Here is a 22,026-nt window from a genome sequence, read left to right as displayed (position 1 = left end):
TGTCTGCGCGGCGCGCACACCAGATAAAAAAAAAAAAAAAAAAAAAAAAAAAAGACTTAGTACATCTTTATACACAAGAAAGCCATTTGGGTTATGATTCCTTTGTTAATGACTAAGGTCTTTCCTGGGCAGTCCTTATTTTCTAAGTCTCAAAGACTTTTTCTCAAGAATAAAATTATTTTACTTCCATCTAGTTGTCTTTAAAATAGCAGGAATTTAAAACAACCTGAAACTCAGGGCCAGAAGATGGCATAGTGATTATGTCGTTGGACTCCCACATGGACTACCACAGTTTGAGTCCTGGACCCAGAGGCTTGAAACTCACATCAAACACATGGGCGTGCATGCCTAAGATCCTGGATGGAGAAACGATTACAGCATGGCCATGCCCCTGAAGCGTAATTTCTCACTTTCCCTCTCTCTCTCCCAGTGCAAGTGCCCTAAGGCCATAACCTCTTAAATAAATAAATAAATAAATAAATAAATAAATAAATAAATAAATAATAAAAATAACTTGAAACTAAGAATGAAGTCATCATTGAGCGGAAAATGGTACCCACTTACCCTGAATGCTTGGGGGGAAAAAAAAAAAAGGAATCTGCTCTAGTCAAGCCATAAGAATCACCTTACTCAAAATCCTTCCAAAAACCTGAGTGTCTTTGCTACATGATCTCCCCAAAATATGTCGTGTACTTGTTTGTTTCAGAGAAAGATTTTTGCTATTGGGCAGGTGCGCTCACTGGAGACACACAGAGACACAGAAAGTGAGATATCGCCCCTCCCCCAGCAGGGAATGGTCATGCTACAGTCCCTTCTCCTATATTCTCCTCTTGGGATTTTGGGTACACACACACATGCACCCAGCATGAGTTTCAAGCCACCAGGTGCAAGACTTGAACCAGTCGACCATGTGGAAACCCAGTGCCTTAACTATGATGCCACCTGTTGGCCCCCCAAAACATTTGATAAAACTGTTATATCAAATAACTTTGAGGATTCAAACTATTCTTCATAGACTGGGGCAACCATTCATGTCTCTTAGCTGTACACTGGCTCCCACTTCTATAGCAAAGGACTGTGAAAGCAAAGCTGCTGGGGAGACAACGGTCTGCTAGGATGTCTAACAATCACTACTGAAGTATAATTGATTATGTGCGGGCACAAGCTACTTTGTCACCTCATCTTTCCAACAACTCTGTCAGAGTCAGAGAAAGAGAAAGAATCCCCACGTAGTACGTAGTCACACTGCAATCCTTTTTCCTCCAGTTCTCCATCTTGTCAGGATTTGGGGCGGGCACACACACACGCACCCAGCTTGTTTTTTAAGCCACCAAGCCAGGATACCAACCACAGTCAACCAAAGGAGATCTAGCTTCCTTAAATATGGCACTATGGCACCAGCCCCATTACAAAACTTTTTTTTTAACAGATTAGAAAATAAAATCTGGGACCAGCAGATGGCGTAATCATTTTGTGGCTGAACTCCCATGTAGTCAACCACAGTTTGAGTCCTGGATGCAGCAAAAACTCATGTACGCAACAACAGGTGTGTGTGTGTGTGTGTGTGTGTGTGTGTGTGTGTGTGTGTGTGTGTACATGCCCAAAATCCTGAGAGGAGACTGGAGGAGAAGGGATTGCAGTGTAGCCATCCCGCTGGGTGATGTTTCTCACGTTCTGTCTCTCTGAAACTCTGTCTTGCCAGCAAGCGTACGCACCCTATAACAAAAATCTTTAAAAAAAAAAAATAAAGTCTCGGAGGGCCAGTTCCATGGCCTGTCAGTTAAGGGAGCTGGATCCACATGGCTGATGGGACAGTACAAATCCCAGTACTAGTGGTATAAAAGGTGTACATGCACATATATGTACAAGGTGCATGTATGTGCATGTCCCAAACTGTGACTCAATGGAGAAACGAAGAAGGGATTGCGGTATGATTATGCCCTATTGGGGGGGGTGCTTTCTCCCTCCCCTTCTCTGGGAGCACATGTGCCCTCTGACAAAAAAAGAGAAGGGGAAGGAAGAGGAGGAGAGGGGCTCCTGTAGGTCACATAAGCAGTATGTAATGCAACAAGGACTCCAGATCAGGCTAATGTCAAGCTCTCTTCCATGCAATGCCTAACACCTAACAGAGATATCCAAGGTACTGGTCACTCCCTCATGCTCAACCAATCCTGTGAGTCAGGTCATAAAGGCATGTATCAATATGCGCTGTGCAGAGGAGAAACCCAGCTCAAACTCATGAAGTGATTTGCTTAAGGTCACATAGCAGTGAATGACAAGGGTCAGAACTGGAAATCAGACTTTGGGGCTTTTTAAACACACGATACAGTGGCTGTAATGTTAATATAACCCTGCTTGGAATGTAAAACTCCTAGAAGACATAGGACATACAGTTTTAGGTTCTATTTTCTCTTTCTGTAATCATAATACAGTGGGTGTACACATGTGTAAGAGTAAGAGTGTGAGCGAGAAAAAGGAACACTCTCTCCACAGGGACTAGTCATACCACAATCCCCTTCCTCCAGTCCTCTAGCCCACCGGATCTTGGGCAGCCCCATACATGCCCAGATTGTTTCAAACTGACCAGGCCAAGGATTTGAACTGCAGTCACCACATGACATTCAGCTTCTCTTGAGTAGATCATTACTGCCCTGCCAGAGCCAACCCAGTTTTATGCTCTATATAGAGACACAGAGTGAGTTTATTTAATAAACCACCACTTCCCAAAATTGAATGACTGTAAATAAATAACTTTAAGGCCAGGCCCATGTTAAGCCCTGTGCAAAGGAGCCAGATCCTATATGGCTATGGTCCCCAAAATTGCGACAGCATGAAGAAACCGAGGGACAAGGATTCCTGCCTCAGCCTCCCGAGCAGCTGGAGCTACAGGTGTGCACCATCTCACACAGCTTTCAGGGTGGGCCAGGAGTCAAACCTCGGCCTCTCCTGTGGCCTCGGCCTACAGAGCAAGAGTATCACACCAACACACACTATCCCAGCTAAGCCAGATTTGTTTAAAAATAAACATTCATTTTATATATAGCATGTCTTTGCATTCACCTTGTCGATAGCTACAGTCATCTAGAAACAAGTTTCACAGTTTGGAAAAGATAAAATTGGCAACAAGACAGATATTTAGAAACATGATACTGTCTGCTCTATTTAGACCTTCATGAAGATATTGTATAAAGCCCTGCCTTGAACTGTGTAGAACTTTCTATAAATGATTCACTTCTAAATTAGCTGCTCTGGGTCAGCAGTGGCAAGCCTTTAATAAAAGGTGAATCACCCTTTGTACTCATTCTTCTCCAATACAACTACTTTTTCTCAGTATTTTTAAAAGGAAAGATATTATGACAAAAGAATTGTATCCAAAAAACTAGAAAAGACATAGAGAAATTTATATTTTTAGTCTACCAAATGACTTCCCAGAATAACCAGAACACTACTTCTTTTGTTAATGAAGTCTAATCAAGGAAAGTATGTCTGCAAGAAAAATCAAAATCCCAAAGCAATACTTGAGCTGTAAGAAAAGGTTTAAAGATAAGTGATCATTTTAGTCTTGCCTTTCTTTACACAGACACTAAACCAAGGAGTAAGAACAATCAAGAATGAATAGCTATATATATATCTATATCTGTAGATATAGATATAGATATAACCCTCTCCAACAATATTCTCGCTGTCAGGAGCAATATCTGAGCTTTATCCTAGTCTAATAATGCTGCAAGGTTATATGCCAAATTTAGACATTATAAATCACTGCTATTCTTCCTCATCAGGTGCTGTCTAAAGAACTTTAGACAGTTCTCTGAACAATTTGTTGTTTAAAATCCCATTCTTGTTTGACACTGAAGATGGAAGAGAACCTAGACAAGTAGAGAATATAATGGACAGTCTATATTCTAGAACAGCACATAGGGTGACTTATGAAACATAATAAATGCTTTAAATTGTAACAATAAAGAGGGTTGTGAATTAAATTTTCCAGTTTACTAAACAAATATATTATTAGACCTTGGGGCTGGCAGATGGAATGGTCGTTAAAGGCACTGGATTCCCACATGACCAACTGTGGTTCAAGTCCCGGACCTGGTGGCTTGCTCTCTTACTTTTCCTTTCCCTTTCCCTTTCTCTCTCTGTCTCTGTGTGGTCAAATTAAAAAAATAATAATAACAAATGGAATTAAATAAATAAATAATTCTTTTAAAATATTTTTAACTTTATGTATTCACTTATTCATTCGTTTGTTTTTTTCATTTGACCAGAAAAGGAGAGAGAGAGAGAGGGAGAGAAAGTGAGAAAGCAAGGTGCCAGGTCAGGGATTCCAGCACCCTTATCCACCACGCCACCTGTCAGCCCCAACAAATAATTCTTTAATTAGACCTCAAAAAGATCCTTTTTTTAAAGAATTATTTATTTTTATTGTATTTGTTATTATTTTTTTTTAATTTTACTAGAGAGAGAGAGAGAGAGAGAAAGTGAGAAAGCAAACCACTATGTCTGGGACTCGAACCACAATTGGCCATGTGGGAGTCTAGCACCATAACCACTGTACCACCTGCAGGCCCCCAAAAGGATCCTTAAACAATATGTTAAAGTATGTTTGGCAGATGCTGTTTTAACACTGTAGTCATATTAGCCCAGAAGGCTGACTTAAAATCCTCATAATAAAATGTCTAAAGAATATGTGATCATTTAAAACTACCAAAGTAAATCACCGAAGACAGGAAGGCAAGCACCTCAAGCCACTCAGATGTTATTGAGTAATGAGGGAGGTGGTCTATTTGCTACTATTTAAAACAGAAATTCTGACATAAACAGATAAGCATTTCAAAAGGGGGGAAATGGGCCACTTGAGGAACTATCAAGCATCTTTTTTATTTTTATTTTTTTTAGAGGTTTTTGCTATAGGACACGTGCCTGCTCTCACCAGAAAGACAGAGAGAGACAGAGAGACAGAAAGCGAGAAATCCCCTTCCCAGAGGGGATGGCCACACCACAATCCCTTCTCCTCCATTCTCCTCTCAGGATCTTGAGCATGCACGCACACGCGCCCGGCGTGAGTTTAAGTCACCGGGTCCAGGACTTGAACTGTGGTCGACTACATGGGAGTCCAGCAACACAGCCATTACACCAACTGCTGGTCCCCACTATCAAACTTCTTGAAAGAGAGCAAGAGTTTTAGTTTTATCCTAAAATAGGACACCTAAAAGACATCAAGAAGATATATTTCAGGATTCCCTAGATGTGAGGTGGCAAAGGATTTAAGGGGAGAAGGTAGGGGCAAACTCACTAACCACCTTCAATACTTTAAATTATCCATTAGGAAGTTTGAGAAGCTTAAGAAAATCCGTGGCTGACAGATGGCGTGATGGTTAAGAGCACCAGACTCCCACATGGCCGACTATGGTTCAAGTCTCAGACCTGGTGGCTTGCTTTCTCACTTTCCTTTCTCTCTGTCTCTCTCATTCTGTCTCTCCCTGGTCAAAATAAAATAAATTAATAAAAATAAATAAAATAAAGTTAAGTAAAATAATTCTAAAAAAGAAAAAACGCACATATGGGTACGACCAGTATAATTAAATATACAGTGAAAGTTAGACCTGATTGTGGATGGAATGTGTGTGAGGATTCTTCTAGGCTCAGGGCTGTTCAATTGTGTACCATCTTCTATCCCAGGACACAGTGAGAAAGGCTGAAGAGGAGTTGCCAAGAAGGGACTGTCACAGGCTCGGGTAGTTGGGCAGGACCCCGGATGGAAGATCCTCACCTTTGCTTAGAGTTCAGACTAGCTCCCTGCTCTCTGCTTGCCAACATGGCTGCCACTCCCACCTGGGAGACTTCTGGTACGAGAGGACACAGAAAGGGGAGAGAGGAGTGAGCAGGGTCAGCAGGCTACCGGAAGAAGCTGGCAGGCCACCACAGGGTTCCATCCTCAACTCCAAGGAATGTGTCACCCATCCAGAGCCAGGACGAGGAGTACCAGTGTCCTGGCTCCAGGCTGGGTGCTGACACTGCGCCCTCAGTACCTGCTTCTATTTTTATGACCACACATACTCCCTCCTCTCCCAGCCCTCCCCAAATGCCTACAATGTGAAACCCTTACTGCCCTGGAAAGAGGCTTAGTTCAGTAGTGTCTAATGAGCGAATAGATAATAAACTTTCTCAGCTCATTTTCTTCTCTTCTTTTAAAAGATTTTTGTGTGACCAGCAAATGGCGTAATGGTTAAGTTCCTGGACTCCCATGCAGTTCCTGCAGTTCAACTCCCAGTTGAAAACTCACGTCCAGTGCGTGTGCATGCGTGCCCAATATCCCAAGAGGAGAAGGGATTGTGGTGTGGCCATCCCTCTCTGGGGGGGCAGGGATGATTCTCACTTTCTGTCTGTCTGTCTGTCTCTCTCTCTCTCTCTCTCTCTCTCTCTCTCCAGTGACCACACAAGCCCTATAGCAAACATCTCTCTCTAAAAAAATAAAAACAAAAAAGATTTTTGCCATAGGGCTCATGAGCTCACCAGAGTCCAAGAAACAAGGAGAGAGAAAAAATGAGGAATCAACCCCTAGAGGAGCTGGCCACACCACAAACCCTTCTCCATTCTCCTCTCAGGATTTGGGACCAGCGCTCAATGTGATTTTCAAGCCACTGGGTCCAGAACTCAAACTGTGTAGCCATGGGAGAATCCAGCACACACGCCACCTGCTGGCTCCAGATCAAGAATTGTTTAGGAGGGAGAACCAGCAGTTAGCATAATGGCTATGTCGCTGGACTCCCACGTAGTCGACTGCGGTTCATGTCCCAGACCCAGTGGCTTAAAACTCACGCCGGGCGGGTGTGTGTGCATGCCCAAGATCCCGAGAGGAGAATGGAGGAGAAGGGATTGCGGCGTGACCATCCCCTCTGGGGAGTGATTTCTCGCTTTCTGTCTCTATGTCTCTCTCTCTGTTTGGTGAGCGCACGTGCCCTATAGCGAAAACCCCTCAAAAAAAAAAAAAAAAGAATTGTTTACGAGGTAGAAATGGTTAAAAAAACATGATCATTTTTGTTTCTCTCTAATAGTTCTAATATTAAAGAATTATTCTTAAATTATATTTATAGGAAGGGCCGGTAGGTGGTGTGGTGGTTAAGGATACCGGAATCCCACATGGCCAATCATGGTTTGAGTCCTGGACCTGGTGACTTGCTTTCTCACTTTCTCCCTCTTTCTCTCTCTCACACTCTGTCCCTCTCTGGTCAAATTAGAGAGAAAAGAAAAGAAAAGAATGTAAAGAAAAGAAAAGAAAAGAAAAGAAAAGAAAAGAAAAGAAAAGAGAAAAGAAAAGAAAAAAGAAAAGAAAAGAAAAGAAGATAAAATAACTCTTTTTAAAAATCGTACATGTAGGGACCAGCAGGTGGCATGATTGTTGAAGCACTAGACTCCCACATGGCTAAATGCAGTTCAGCCAACCATGCTTTTTGAATCCCGGACCTGGAGGCTTGCTTTCTCACTTTCCTTCTCTCTGTGTCTTTCTTTGATGAGTGTACATGCCCTATAGCAAATTAAAAATAATAATGATGATAAAGAAATAAAATTATATGTATAGTTAGGAAATATTGTTAACATTTTATTTCAGAATAGTAAAGGCAATGTCACATAATATTTATTAGAGCATAACTTTGGGTCTGATGGGGTTAAGAATTACCTGTTTAAAGGAAGAGAAATGGGCTTTGGAGTCAGACAGGCCTAGGGTCAAAGACATCTCTGTGGACTCCGTGATTTGAGGGATTTACTTCTGCTCTTAACCACATATGCCCCATCCTTAGAGTGCAGTAATTTCCAATGGGAGAATGATTTTTCAGAAAAGGTAGCATAGGTTAAGTGCCATTATAATAGTAGGTATCTGACAATAACCCCCTACTCCTTAATTTTCCAGATAATTTTCCCTTTCCCCACCCCCTTTACAAAGATCCAGATAGGAAGGGGGGAGCATGAAAAATACAGAAGAAAAAAGGAAGTAACCAAAATCATGACCAGTACCCAACATCTAACCACACCCAGAACACACTCCTAGTATCAAATGAGAGAAGCTTCGAGAAGTTAAATTAGGTTTCAGTCCTGGATCATGAAGGACACAGTACTACGACCAATCATACAACCACTACTACCCTAGTATGATACATGGATATATAAGTTGTTTCAAGAAGGATACAGAATTATTTCCTCGGTTTTGTTACTGGGTATCCCTTTAAGCCCACTAGTCTCTTTAACACTGTAACTTAAGCATCTGTGACTTTTAGGACTGAGATGTAGTTCCTGGATTTTAGCCAAAGTAGGGGGAAAAAATTTTAAAAATGTTGGAGCTGTCCCTCTACATGTGCTTTGATTTATCTCCAGGGAATTTTTATGCCCATAACAAATTCACTTTCTGAATGCTTTAGTTCTTAGACCTCTTACCCACTACTTGTGATGGATCAGATATGTCTCTAAAGAGCAAATATTCTATCACTGACAAGCTCTAAAGTCCCTTCCTGACTTACACTTATCCATAGAAGCTACAATCCCAGGTATTAGCTACGTTCAAGCTTCAACTTTCTACTCTATGTTTCAAACCACCAAAACTTAAGCATACACAACATACCCCAAACAGCAAAGCTAGACAGTTTTTAAATATTTAATTTTATTTATCATTATTATTATTTTTAATTTGCTACCGGCCACATGCATTCACTCACAGACAGTAAGTGGCACTCCTAATCACTACACTCCACCCTAATTCTATGCATTCTAGGTAGAAGAGAGGCTTAATGATGATATGGCATGGGACCAGCAGTTAGCGTAATGGCTATGTCACTGGACTCCCATGTGGTCGACTGCGGTTCGAGTCCCGGACCTGGTGGCTTAAACTCATGCCGGGCGCGTGTGTGTGTGTGTGTGTGCCCAGGATCCCGAGAGGAGAATGGAGGAGAAGGGATTGCGGCATGGCCATCCCCCCTGGGGGGTGATTTCTTGCTTTCTGTCTCTCTGTCTCTCTCTGTCTGGCAAGCGCACGCGCCCTATAGCAAAAACCTCTTAAAAATAAAATAAAATTAAAAATAATTAAAAGAATGAATAAATAAAGATTGACCATCTATGGGGCTGGCAGGTGACACGGTGGTTAAGGTGCTGGACTCCCACATGGCCAACTGTGGTTCGAGTCCTGGATCCAGAGGTTTGCTTTCTCTCTTTCTCCCTCTCCCTCTCCCATTCCCTTTCCCTCTCTCTCTTTTTAGTCAAATTAAAATAAGAATAAATCAAATTAAATGAATAATTCTTTTTTTTTTCCTTCGGGGAGGTTTTTGCTATAGGGTGCGTGCACGCGCCAGAAAGACTGAGAGAGACAGAGAGACAGAAAGTGAGACATCACCCCCCAGGGGGACAGCCACACTGCAATCCCTTCTCCTCCATTCTCTTCTCGGGATCTTGGGCACTCATGCACATGTGCTCAGCGTGAGTTCAAGCCACCGGGTTTGGGACTCAAACCACGATCGACTACATGGGAGTCCAGCGACATAGTCATTACGCTAACTGCTGGTCCCTTAAATGAATAATTTTAAAATAAAAAAATTAACCATATAAATGATGAAGCGTTTTCCAGTAAAAAGTTTAAGGAGGCTTATGTTCTCTCTTGCTTAGCAAAACTTCCTAGGGTCCTTTTTTTAATAATGCAAGAAATATGAATGTAAAAACGAACCTTACATTTATGAGTCCAAAGAGCAGGCAACAAATGCTCGTTGTACTCTGTCCGACCAGTATTTGTCACTGATTCAAGACATACCCATCTCACAGGACAGAGGCCTAGAACGTAAGCGCCACGCAGGCAGGGACTGCTGCCGGCTTTGCTGTCAATATCCCAAGATTTGAAGCAGTGACTAGCACAAAGTCAATAATCAAAACACTTTGTAGTGAAGGATAAAATTGAACAGGTCTAATATGTGCACCTGCTATTTAAAAACTGCATTATAATTCATCACTATTATAAATTCAAAACATGTACAACTGATAAAAGTATTCATTTTATAACATAGTAAACATTTTATTAGAGGGCTTTTAGGACCTTTTTTTCCTATACTTGGTTTTCTACACACATAGCAAAAGGAAATATCTCCCAGCGATCTCTTTTGAAGAATTAGACTTCTGCCAGCGTTCAGATGTAAGAAAGAAGCCCACCTGGCGGCACCTAGGGCATGGCTGGGAGAGTTTATTAAGGATAAAGGGCTCAGAGAGAGTTCAAGTCATATGTTCAGAGGGTTGTAAAAAAGACACAGTTGTTTTACTGTACAAACAACTGAAACAAAATATAGGAGGAACTTTTTAAAACAGACTGGAGTCTATTACAGTAGGAATATTAGAAATATTGTAAAAAGTTTTTTTGAAAATATTAGCATATTCACATTAATAGTAAAAAGTACTATTTTCCCTGTTAATTTTATTTATTCATTTAACCAGTAAACATTTTTATGTCTACTTTCTACATTGTCTTATCAGGTGAAAAATAAATAAATAAAATCCTATCTGATTAAGCCTTGAGAGACAACTACTAAGTCACAGGAAATACAATGACAGGTGATATTAAACTACACTACAGAACTGCAGTCAGCAAAAGACAAACCGTTAAAAATTATACAGGATGGGGCCCAGCAAGTAGTGTGGAGGTTAAGGCAATTGGATCACACAGCAAACTGTGTGGTTGGGGTAACAGAACAAGTGGCTTGAAAATCACCCAGGCACATGTGTGTGCATGCCCAAAATCCTCAGTGGAGAATGCAGAAGTGACTGCTGTGTGGCCATCCCCCTTGGGGTGATTTCTCACTTTTTCACTCTCTCCCTCTCTCTCTCCCTATCTCGCTCTCTGGTGAGCACGCACACCCTGTCGTAACTTAAGGAAAAAGAGAGAGAAGATAACAGATCTGGCTTCAACAACAACATTGGAAAAGGGGAAGAAAACACAAGATTGAGGGAAACCTATAGATTAAAAAGACATTATTGAAAAGAAGTCTAGGGCCAGCAGGTGGCACGGTGGTCAAGGCACTGGACACTCCCACATGTCTGACAACGGTTCAAATCTCGGACCTGGTGGCTTGCTTTCTCACTTTCCTTCTCTCTGTGTCTGTCTTTCTCTGGTCAAATAAAAATAAATAAATGAATAAATAAAAATTAAACAAATAATTCTTTAAAAAATAAATAAAAGAACAAACTTATGTTGTTTAGAAAAGCACACATTAAGTGATAAAACTATAAAGAGAAGCATGGGGGACCAGCAGTTAGTGTAATGGCTATGTCATTGGACTCCCATGTAGTTGACTGCGGTTGGAGGCCCGGAGCTGGTGGCTTAAACTCATGCTGGGTGCATATGCGTGTGTGCCCAAGATCCCAAAAGGAGAATGGAGAAGGGATTGTGGTGTGGTTGTCCGCCCTGGGGGCGAGGGGGAGGTGATTTCTCACTTTCTGTTTCTCTGTCTCTCTCTGTCTTTCTGGCAAGCGCATGCACCCTATAGCAAAAACCTCTCAAAAAAAAATAGAAGCATGGATTCTATTACTATAGAAGTCAGAATAGTAGTTATTATTGGAAGAAGGTGGGCAGGGCAATGGAAGGTTCTTGGTGACTGGCAAGGTCCATCTTCTAACGTAAGTGTAGCAGTTATATGAGTATTTAATTTATCCATTAAGTTGTGTGTTTGCTTTATGTGGTTTTCTGTATTTGTGTTATATTTAATAATAAAAAACATTTTTAATGGGTAATGAAAACAAGAAATGTTAGCCAGTGTTGAAAACTGAAGATGGGCATGTCGAAGTTAACGACATATTCTTCTGCTTTTATATGTATTTAAAGTTTTCATAATAAAAAGTTTAGGGAAGCCAGCAGGTGGCATGGTGGTTAAGGTGTTGGAATTCACACTGGCCATGGTTTGAGTCCCATACCTAAAGGCTTGCTTTTGTGTGCGCGCTCTCTCTGTGTGAAAATAAATAAATAAATAATTCTTTTAAAAATATAAAAAATAAAATAAAAAGTTTAAAAAAATGTTTTAATTGGCCAGAGAGCACATGGGCTTGCCAGAGAAAGACAAAGACAGAAAAGGAAAAAAGCATACCCCATGGAGAGTACCCATGTCACAGTTCCTCCTCCGTTTTACTCTGGATTCTGGAGACATACACACATGTCCAGGATGTTTCTTGAGCCACTAGTCAGGAGCTCAGATTTCAGGGTTGGCCATGTGGGATCCAGCCCCTTCGCGACTAGACCACAGAGCCAGCCCAAGTTAAGAGTTAAGAAATGGAGTAGGAGTAAGATTTCCCAAATAGGGGGAAAACAATCATAAAAGTTTGAGAAAACTACGAATAGTTTCTTGCTCTAGATAGGCCATCAAGTTATCTGCCATCTACATCCCCCTAATTCAAGAAGTTTCAGAACACCTGACATGGTCCTCTCCTGCAGGACACTTTATCCACTGTTCACTTGCTTTCTCGGCACAGGACCTGTTGCCTGGACCAGAAGCAAGCCACTGACACATAGGCTTGAGGGTCCTGTCCCATCTGTACTGTACCCTATCACAACAGAAACTCTCTCCCATGGAGTTTGACTCGAGACACACAGAACAGGGCAAAGAGACATAAAGCCCTAGAGAGGAAGAGGTAATAAAGGGCCTCAGAGGTGCAAAGTCAAGAGATAGAGAGGTGAGAATCAGTCAAGAGCAGAATAAGAAGGAGCGATGCTGAAGGGGGAAGTGGGAGGCTGAGAGGAGGGTAAAGGACAACTAGAACTGCTCTTGGTTCTCCAAAGTCCAGAGCTACTGCCTTAACCTGGACAGGATAAACAAGGTTCTGGCTGCCTTATCTGTGGGACAAACAAACCATGTAGCTGCAGAAGCCGTCCTGAGCTTCCTTAACTCCCTGTATGCCCTCATAATGTAATAATGTAAGTAAATGCAATAAATACATAAATGTAAATAAACACATAGAGTATAATCATGTATGTAAATATATGTATATAATATTGGGTTTCAGGATATTTTTTCCAAAGAATTATTTTATTTAACTTTATTTATTTGTTTTCATTTGACCAGAGAGGGACAGAGAAAGAGGGGGAAAGAGAGGGAAAATGAGAAAGTAAGCTGCTAGGTCTGGGACTTGAACCGCAGTCAGCCATGTGGGAGTCCAGCACCCTTAACCACCACACCACCTGCTGGCCCCAGGATATGTTTTTTCTATGCAAAAATGCATCATGACTTTTCTGACAATCCAATATATAATAATAAATAATATAAACAAATACTGATATACACTGAATGTTTTGTGTCCCCCAAAATTCACATGCTGAAATCCTAATACCAAGGTGATGGTGCTTGGAGGTGAGCTTTTAGGAAGGGATTATGCCATTAGGGTGGCAATCTCATGAACTAGATTAATGCCCTTATAGAAGAGGTCCCACAAAGATTCCTTGCCCCTTCTGCCTGCCACATGAGCATGCAAAAAGAGGAGGGCAGTCTACGAACCAGGAAACCGGCCCTTACTGGACACCAAATCTGCTGGCATTAGGACTTCCCAGGCTCCAAAACCATGAGAAATACTTTTCTGTTATTTGTAAGCCCCTCAGTCGATGGGAGCTGGTTACAGCAGCCTGAAGAGACACAAGCCTATATATGAACTGCCCAAGATATGAGTATCCACTTCTTGCAACCTGCAGGATCCTTCCACACCACAGGATGGATGGAGGGAGTGGAGCAGGAAAGGGGAAGTAGAGAGTAGCAGGGACTTAAAAGAGGAGGTTACCGCTGCCCTAGGGTTCGGGCTTTATCCTACAGATATTCATGTATCTGCTTCAGAAGATTTCCAGCTTAAGAAAAACATCATTTTCTTTCTTTCCTAACAGCAATAAGGTCTGTAAGTCAGCTGGGTGGATCCTCCTCCCACTTTCCAAAGTGAGTCAGGTTTTTCTTGCTTGAATTTTTCAAGCGAAAATGAGGTTGATGATCATGAGGGAGATATTAAGCATACATTATGTAATATATTTAAAACTTCCCAGATGATACTGTACAAATCCAGGAAATACCATTATATTTTATTTAAACCACACACTATCAAAAAAAATATAGGGACTGAATGGTTGATTGTATTTCTACTTTATAAAACAGAAATTAAAGATCATTGCTTCTTCTGGGGGGAAAAAATGGACTCTAATTGCCCATAGAAAAAAATCCATAGGACTTCAAGGACTTGCAGTCTCATTACTGTCTACATCTGCTCCTTTGAAAGTAGCCATCATCTACTTATACTGAGCAAACTTTCATGGAGCAGCTAAACCAACAACTCTAAGGTAAAGTCCAAACTCCCAGGGAAGCAATATGCAAATCAGCGAAGGCTATTTGCTCTATTCTCCCCAGATGTCCATTTGTAAACCAAAAATATAACAGTTCCACTTGCTGGTGAACTGCGTTGCTGGGATATGACAGAGTTTGAAGAGCTTTTCATCCTCTCCAGAAGGGCCACTTAAATACAGAATATCGACTTTTATATGAGCTAAGTGCTGATGCCAGCCAGATGGGAAAGAGAAACAATCTCTGGGAACCTCACAAGTCAGCTCCTTGTGCTATAATTAATTTAAGAAGCAACTTTGCTAACAAACACAAATTCACACTTCATAATTTCTGAGATAGATATGGTAAATAGCTTGACTATAGTATCTGACATGTATTTCACTATGTACATGTATATCAAAACAGCATATTATATACCTTAAATATGATGCTTTTTTTTTCACTTTTAAAGGATGTGAGTAATGTTCCTCACTACCTCTTCTCATCAAAGGCTAGTCTTTTCCTCAACATAAAAAATTAATGCCAATGTAAGGTATCAGTATTAAAGCAAGTACTGAAGGTTCTTGCTAAAAATATAGGATTGAGGGGCCAGCAAATGACACGATGGTTGAGATGCTAAACTCCCAACATGGCTGACCATGGTTCATTCCGGACCTGGCAGCTTGCTTTCTCACTTTCCCTTTCTTTCTCTCTGACTCTCTCTGGCCAACTGAAAAGAAAAGTAATGATGACAGATAAAGTTAAATAAATAAATATTTTTTTAAAAATACAGGGTTTGGGGGACCAGTAGTTGGTGTAATGGCTATATTGCAGGACTCCCATGTAGTCGATTGCAGTTTGAGTCCCAGATCCGGTGGCTTAAACACACACCAGGTGCGTGTATGTGCGTGCCCAAGATCCCAAGAGGAGAATGGAGAAGGGGCTGCAGTGTGGCCATCCCCCCAGGGGCTGATTTCTCATTTTCTATCTCTCTGTCTGTCTTTCTGGTGAGCGCACACGCCATATAGCAAAAACCTCTCAAAGGAAGAAAAAATAATAAAAATACAGGGTTTGGGCCAGCCTGTGGCACAGTGGTTGACCAAAGTTTGAGATCCAAACCTGGCAGCTTGAGAAACACGCCAGGGCCATGTGCAGATGTGCCCAAAAACTAGAAAAAAGAGAGGTGGAGAAGGAGCTGCTGAGTGGCCACTCCCCATGGGGAAGCCTTTTTGCTCCTTACTCCCTCCCAACAAGCACAGGCCCCACTGGCAAAATGTTTTTCTTTAAATTGTGTGTGTGTGTGGGGGGGGGGAGATACAGGAATTTAGATACTGAATTTGTGAGACTTCTTTAATTCAGCTAATGTTTTTTGAGTTCCAACTATGTTCCAGATACAATTTTAGACCCTTGGGCTAAATCAGTAAACAAAAAAGACAAAGGAGCAGATGGTGGTGCAGCAGTAAAACCCACATAGGAAAGTTTGGGCTCCTGTTCAGAGTCGTCCCTGGGGACACTAGGCACATGGGTACCCATGATCCAGGGCTGCTTCAGCCTAGGGGTGGACCATGGAACCAAGATCCTATTAGGAATGCTGTCTCTGTCTGTTTCTCTCATTCACTGAAGGAATAAACAAACTTGCGGTGGCGGGGAAGACAACATTTTTGCCTTTGTGGAGTCTGTTTTCTGGAGAGGGGAATGGAGGCTCAGGGAAGAGCAGGCAGAAAATAAACAAAATTAAAAAGTTAAGGACCAGCAGATAGTGTAATGGCTATGTCACTGGATTCCCATGTAGTCGACCACGGTTCGAGTCTCGGACCTGCTGCTCTGGAGGTTGAGGCCACATAGGAAGCCGGGGTTCAATTCCTGGCCTACCCTAAATGTTGGGTGAGGGGGCACAAGCCTATGGTCCCAGCTACTCGGAAGATGGAAGCAAGAGAACTGGGACATAGTAAAACCTATCCTTAAAAAAAAAAACAGGTAGGATAAGGCTTCTTTTAAAAAAAAAAAAAAAAATTTTTTTTGAGAAGGTTTTGCTACCGATGCGTGCGCTCACCAGAAAGACAGAGACAGAAAGTAAGAAATCACCCCCCAGGGGGGATGGCCACACCACAATCCCTTCTCCTTCATTCTCCTCTCGGGATCTTGGGTACACATGCCCACTCACCTGGTGTGAGTTTAAGCCACCGGGTCTGGGACTCGAACCACATTCAACTACATGGGCGTCCGGCGACATAGTCATTACGCCAACTGCTATTCTCTAAAATAATTTTTTTTAATTTTGTCAGAGAGTACAAGCACTTGCCAGAGACAGAGAGAGAAAGCACTCCCCATGGGAAATGGTCACACTAGAATCCTATCTCCTCCATTTCTCCCACCTTTCGGGATGAGGGGCATGCAGCACACATGCCTGTGTGCCGAGTCCAGGACTTGAACTGTGCAGCCAGCCAAATGGGATCCAACTGCCTTAAACACCACACCACCAGTTGGTCCAGTGTGATAAAGCTTCCAATCACAGTTTTTTTACTTATTTACTTACTTAAAAACTCACATAATCTTTTCCTATAATCTTTCCACATAATAGAGAATTAAGAAAATATGCCATAGCACAAATTCCTTGCCAAGCAATTAAAGTAGTAAAATATCTGAAATGCCCCTTAAACAAAACTAATGATTATAGCTTAAAAGTTTAATAATAAACTCTTATGTAGTGTGACTATTTTAAAAAATAGTATTATGGGACCAGCAGATGGCAAAATGGTTACATGACTAGACTCCCACATGGCTGACCACAGCTCAAGTCCTGGACCTGACAACTTGAAACTCATACCAGGTACATGTGCATACATACCCAAAATCCCAAGAGGAGACTGGAGGAGAAGGGACTGTGGTGTGGCCACTCCCCTTGGAGTGTAATATCTCTCTGTCTCTCTGTTTCTCTCTTTCAGGCAAGTGCACACGCCCTATAGCAAAAATCTCTCTTTAAAAAAAAAAAAAGATAGTATTAAACTTTTCAAAAGTGTCTGTGCATTTATGCTATGAGTTAACAGTTATTTTAGATGAGATTTTTTTTTCTTTTTTACTGAATTGCTCATTTAGATTTGGGGGGGAATACAAAATATTAGATATGAGGGATTTTTACATAACTAGCCATCTGTTTCAATGTAATGATCTCAACAGACTGTACTTTGTGGGATTTAGTAACAAATCTTAAGTGATTCCTATGCTTTCTTAGCTTCTTCTGTCAGGGACTATGAAATAGTTGGAATCCACAATTGTCCGTTTCATAAGAGCATTTTTTAATGCAATAAATGTATTTGTAGTAGAGTCTAAGGCTTTAATTGATAAACATAAATAAATAGTTTAAAATAGAAGGGTTTCAAGCCAACAAGTGGCATGATGGCTGAGGTGCTGGATTCCCACATGGCCGACGGTGGCTCTATCCAGCAGCTTGAAGATCCAGCCTGGCGCATGTGCTTGTGTGCCCAAAACCCCAGGAGAAGGGATTGCAGCAAGACCATCCCCCCGGAGGTGATTTCTCACTTTCCCTCTGTCTGTCTGTCTCTGGGGAGTGCACACACCCTAAGGCAAAGAAAAAAAAAAGGTTTCCGGGTTTGCATTTGAAATATGAATGTAGTTACCAAGAGTTTCCAGGTGCTAGAGAACAGACTTGTTCCAGAATTCAAATTCTGGTTCTTCAACACACCAGCCTGCTTAACTTATCAGAGCCTCGCTAAGACCAACTGTAAAATGAAAAGAACCCTTGTGATAGAGAGAACACGCTGTATACTTAGAAACCCAGCATAATTGTAGGCACATTATGGGTCCCTTACGTTTGACTGAATCTGCTCCACCTGGCTTAAGTCATTTCCTTTATTCCTTAGTAAAGACTGTACAGCTTGTATGTAGTGCTAGCTATATCTGCACAACCACCTACATAGAGAAAAGGCGGGACTTCAGAGTTAACTAATATTAAGAGGGAAAATTTTGTTTTGCCCCCACTGATATTTATTTATACCACGATTCTCCCCTGTCAAGGGAAGAGAACAGAAAACTGAATCTCTCTGGGATGTATTTTATTTTAATAAGTTACACCTGTTTCAAAGTCAACTACTGAGATATTTACACGATAATATGAAGACCAATACTTTATCCTGGATAACCTCTTTAATCCAGGTAGAGAACTTGTATAAATGTTGGTTATATGAATAAACATGGTAACAAACATACATTGTAGTTATAAAAATGTATTTATGGGGACAGCAGATAGTATGGTATTTAAAGCACAGGATCTCACATAGCCAACTCTGGGTTGGAGTCCCAGACCTGGTGGCCTGAAAAACACACCAGGCACCTACACATGTGTGCCCAAAATCCTGAGAGGAGAATGAAAGAGAGGGAATTACAGCATGGCCATCCTTCCTTGGAGTTGGGGGTGAGGGGTCTCACTTTCCCTCTCTTTCTCTCTCTAGCTAGTGCACATGCCCCATGGCAAAAATATGTTTAAAAAAAAAAAAAAGTTCATTTCTGAACTGTGATGTTACAGACCAAAACACCTTATGTTTATTATCTTGAAATTTTATCTTACAAGTCATGGGAACTAGAAACACTGAACATCATGACCGGCAAGCTACTGCTGAGAGACTTTGGAAAATTGGGACACAAACAGCTTTATGGAATTTAAAGTCAGAAATAACAGGTTTAAGTTCAAGTGTTTGGCTTAATTATTATTAATTATTTCAATTACTTTGAAAGAATAATTTGAAAGTACTCTGAACCTCAAAGCCTGAATTTCTTCTGGGTGAAGTATAGTTATTAATAATAATACATGGGCCAGTCCTATGGCCTAGTAATTAAGGATGCCAGAATCCATACTGCTGACTGCATCATTGGAATGTTGCCCTGGTGACTTGTAAAACCCTCCAGGCATGCTTACATGCATGCCCCAACTCACAACAAAATGGAGAAAGGGTGCCAGCCAGTGGCATGATGGCCAAGCAGCTGGATCCCACAAGGCTGACTGAGCAGTTCAAGTCCCAGATCTGCAGCTTGAGAGACATGCCAGATGCACGTGCTTGCATGCCCAAAATCCCTAAAGAAGAAATGGAGAAGGAACTGCAGCATGACCATCTCACATGGGAGGGACTTTCTCACTTTCCCTCTCTCTCTCCTGAGAGTGTCCATATCCTCTAACAAGTTATTAGGTTGTCAAGAAAGTCATGATGTGTTCTATGCAAAAGTAAATCATGACTTTGCCTACAACCCAATAAAATAAAAAAGAGAAATGGAGGAGATAGGACTGCACGTGATCACACCCCCCTGGGGAGGGCTTTCTCCCTCTCTATCTCTGTCTCTAATGAGTACACAAATCTTCTGGCTTATTAAAAATAATAATAATCATACTTATTAGGGATTAAGTGGATTAAGTAAAATGATGTATCTTGAACTCAGATTATATATAATTACAAGGAAAACTACTAATTTTTTTTCAGAGGTTTTTGCCATAGGGCACGTGCGCTCACCAGAAAGAGAGTGACAGAGACAGAAAGTGAGAAATCAACCCTCAGAGGGGATGGTTACTCTGAAATCCCTTCTCTTTTCAGGATCTTGGGCTCGCACGCACCTGGGCCCAGTGTGAGTTTAAGCCACTGGGTCGGGACTCAAACCATGGTCAACTACATGGGAGTCCATTGACATAGCCATTACGCTGTTGGTCCCGAAAAACTACTATATTAATACAAAGTACCTAACACTGAAGGCCCTGGTTACAGGGGAGACAGATCAAGTTATCAGTTAAGTACACTAACAGTTCGCTACTCCAGAAATCAGCCCAGCTTTTTCCTTGTAGGTTATGTGACTTTAGCCAAGGAGCAATAACTCTGCACTTCAGCCCCTCATTTAACTGTTAGGTATTAATAATAATAGTTACAGTTTATTAAGCTTTGACCACATATCACACAATCTGATAGGTGTACCTATGAACTTCAAACTTTAAAATACCCTGTAAGGTAGGTATCCTTACGTCTACAGTACAGGTAGCTGACACTCCACACAGCTAGGAAATGGTACAAGCTGGCTCCACATTCAAGCTTTTCACAGTTAACTTGCCACCTCCCTCCCCTAGAGAAGGTCAGAGAAAATTATTCCTGTGAAAGTGCTTTTTGAATCGAAAAATCCCATACAAACTCCAAGTATTAGTACTAATATCCTATATCAAAATTAATCATTCACAAAATGGATTTGCAATTGCCTCTTAGTGCCTGGGAGCCCCGAAGAACAAAGGGTTACATGGTAAGCTCTCTTTCATCCCTTCTTGGAATTTTGCCTTGACCTCAATCTGGTTTAAACAGACCTGAAAAACAACTAATTAAAGAACAGGTATCCAGATGTCGCCCTATGCCATTCGAAGGCAGCCCTGGATACTCCCAAGAGTCCAGAGTAACAAAACCATGTGCTTTCCCTTTAAGTGTGGACAACATATTTTCTTGTGCTTTTTACACCTACATTAGCAGTTCAGTTGAGTAAGCAAAAATAAAACATAAGCACCCACATAAACTAGTGCTTTTAAGATCACATCGATAGCAAACTCCGGTTTCAGGCTTGCACGCAATCTAATGGACTCAAAGTTCGGTCCCTTTCAAGGATGTGATGGATCAGAAGCTAAAGCTGACCTCCTCTATTAAAAGTGTGTAAAGTAGTCCAAAGTATTATAGTTAAGTATTCATTCACCTCTGGAATAACAGAACTTTTTTAACTTCTTGGAAATAACACCAAAGGGGTTTCTGGTGTTGATGTTGGAAATGAAAAACAAGGGGCAAAGTCAAAAAAAAAAAAAAAAGACACTAAATGAACCATGAAAAAGACATTTGCTTACAGTATGAGCGCCGGAAAAAAAAAGAAGTCACCCTGTGTGACCTCATGGTCATTCAGCAATTCCAATTTTTCTCATTTTTCTCTCCTCTATTTTTTTTTTTCCTCCTCTTAACCTGGGTATTACCTGCAAGTCACTTCGATTTCTTTCCCCCCCTTCACTCTGGAAGATGCCAGCTAGACTCCCTCACGCCCGCGGAAGAAACGGGAGAGCAAAGTCCGGCGGAGGCGCAGTGTATCCCTGCGTCTGCCAGAACCGACTCCGGGAAGGCGCTCTCGCCCTGGGCGGCCAAGGCTGGGACATCTGACACGCATGAGGAAGAACGGGCGCCTCAGCCCCGATTTCCCAGAGGCAGGTGTTCTCGATTCCGGGATCACCCCCGCGCGATGCTTGGGGCGGGCTCCACCCCACCTGACTCGGGGCTCGGGGAAGCGCGCCTCAACCCGCCTGGGCCAGTTTAGGGCGGCGCAGCGCGTCGGAGAGGCGGGGAAAGCAGGGTGAGGCCGAGCACCTGCCCCCTTACCTCCGACGGCGCGATGGCGAACACGTCGGCGATCTTGGCGTAGAGCTCCCGGACGCTGGAGAAGTCCTCCACTCGGCCTGTGGCGCTGCCGTGCGCCAGCTGCGCGTGGAAGGCCAGCCGCGCTGGGGCGCCGGCGGGGCGGGGAGGCTGCCGCCGTCGGCGCCCGCGTGCTCGCCCTCCACCAGCCGGGCAGTCTCCTTGGACTTGGCCTTCTTCTTCCCCCGCAGTCCCAGGGGCATCTTGCCTAGCCGAGGCGCTGGCCCACCTGCGCTGCCGGCCGCCGCCTACTCGGCGGACTTTGCTCCCGGGCCCGGCGCCGGTGAACG

General features: G+C 42.3%; 1 protein-coding gene across 1 annotated transcript in view; it reads right to left on the bottom strand.

Annotated features, from left to right (window-relative positions):
* The window catches only part of GIPC2 (GIPC PDZ domain containing family member 2), an 89,556-nt gene extending 67,567 nt beyond the window's left edge, over positions 1-21,989 (bottom strand). Inside the window, 2 exon segments of the mRNA XM_006146082.3 lie at positions 21,701-21,825; positions 21,828-21,989. Coding sequence (XP_006146144.1) covers positions 21,701-21,825; positions 21,828-21,939 — 237 coding nt within the window. The 5' untranslated portion in view covers positions 21,940-21,989.
* Between the last annotated feature and the right edge of the window lie 37 nt (positions 21,990-22,026).

The sequence above is a fragment of the Tupaia chinensis genome, unplaced genomic scaffold (assembly GCF_000334495.1).
Source record: "Tupaia chinensis unplaced genomic scaffold, TupChi_1.0 Scaffold000164_1, whole genome shotgun sequence".
NCBI classification, from domain to species: Eukaryota; Metazoa; Chordata; class Mammalia; order Scandentia; family Tupaiidae; genus Tupaia; species Tupaia belangeri.
Note: the sequence above shows the minus strand (reverse complement) of the source record. Positions and strands in the feature narration are given on the sequence as shown.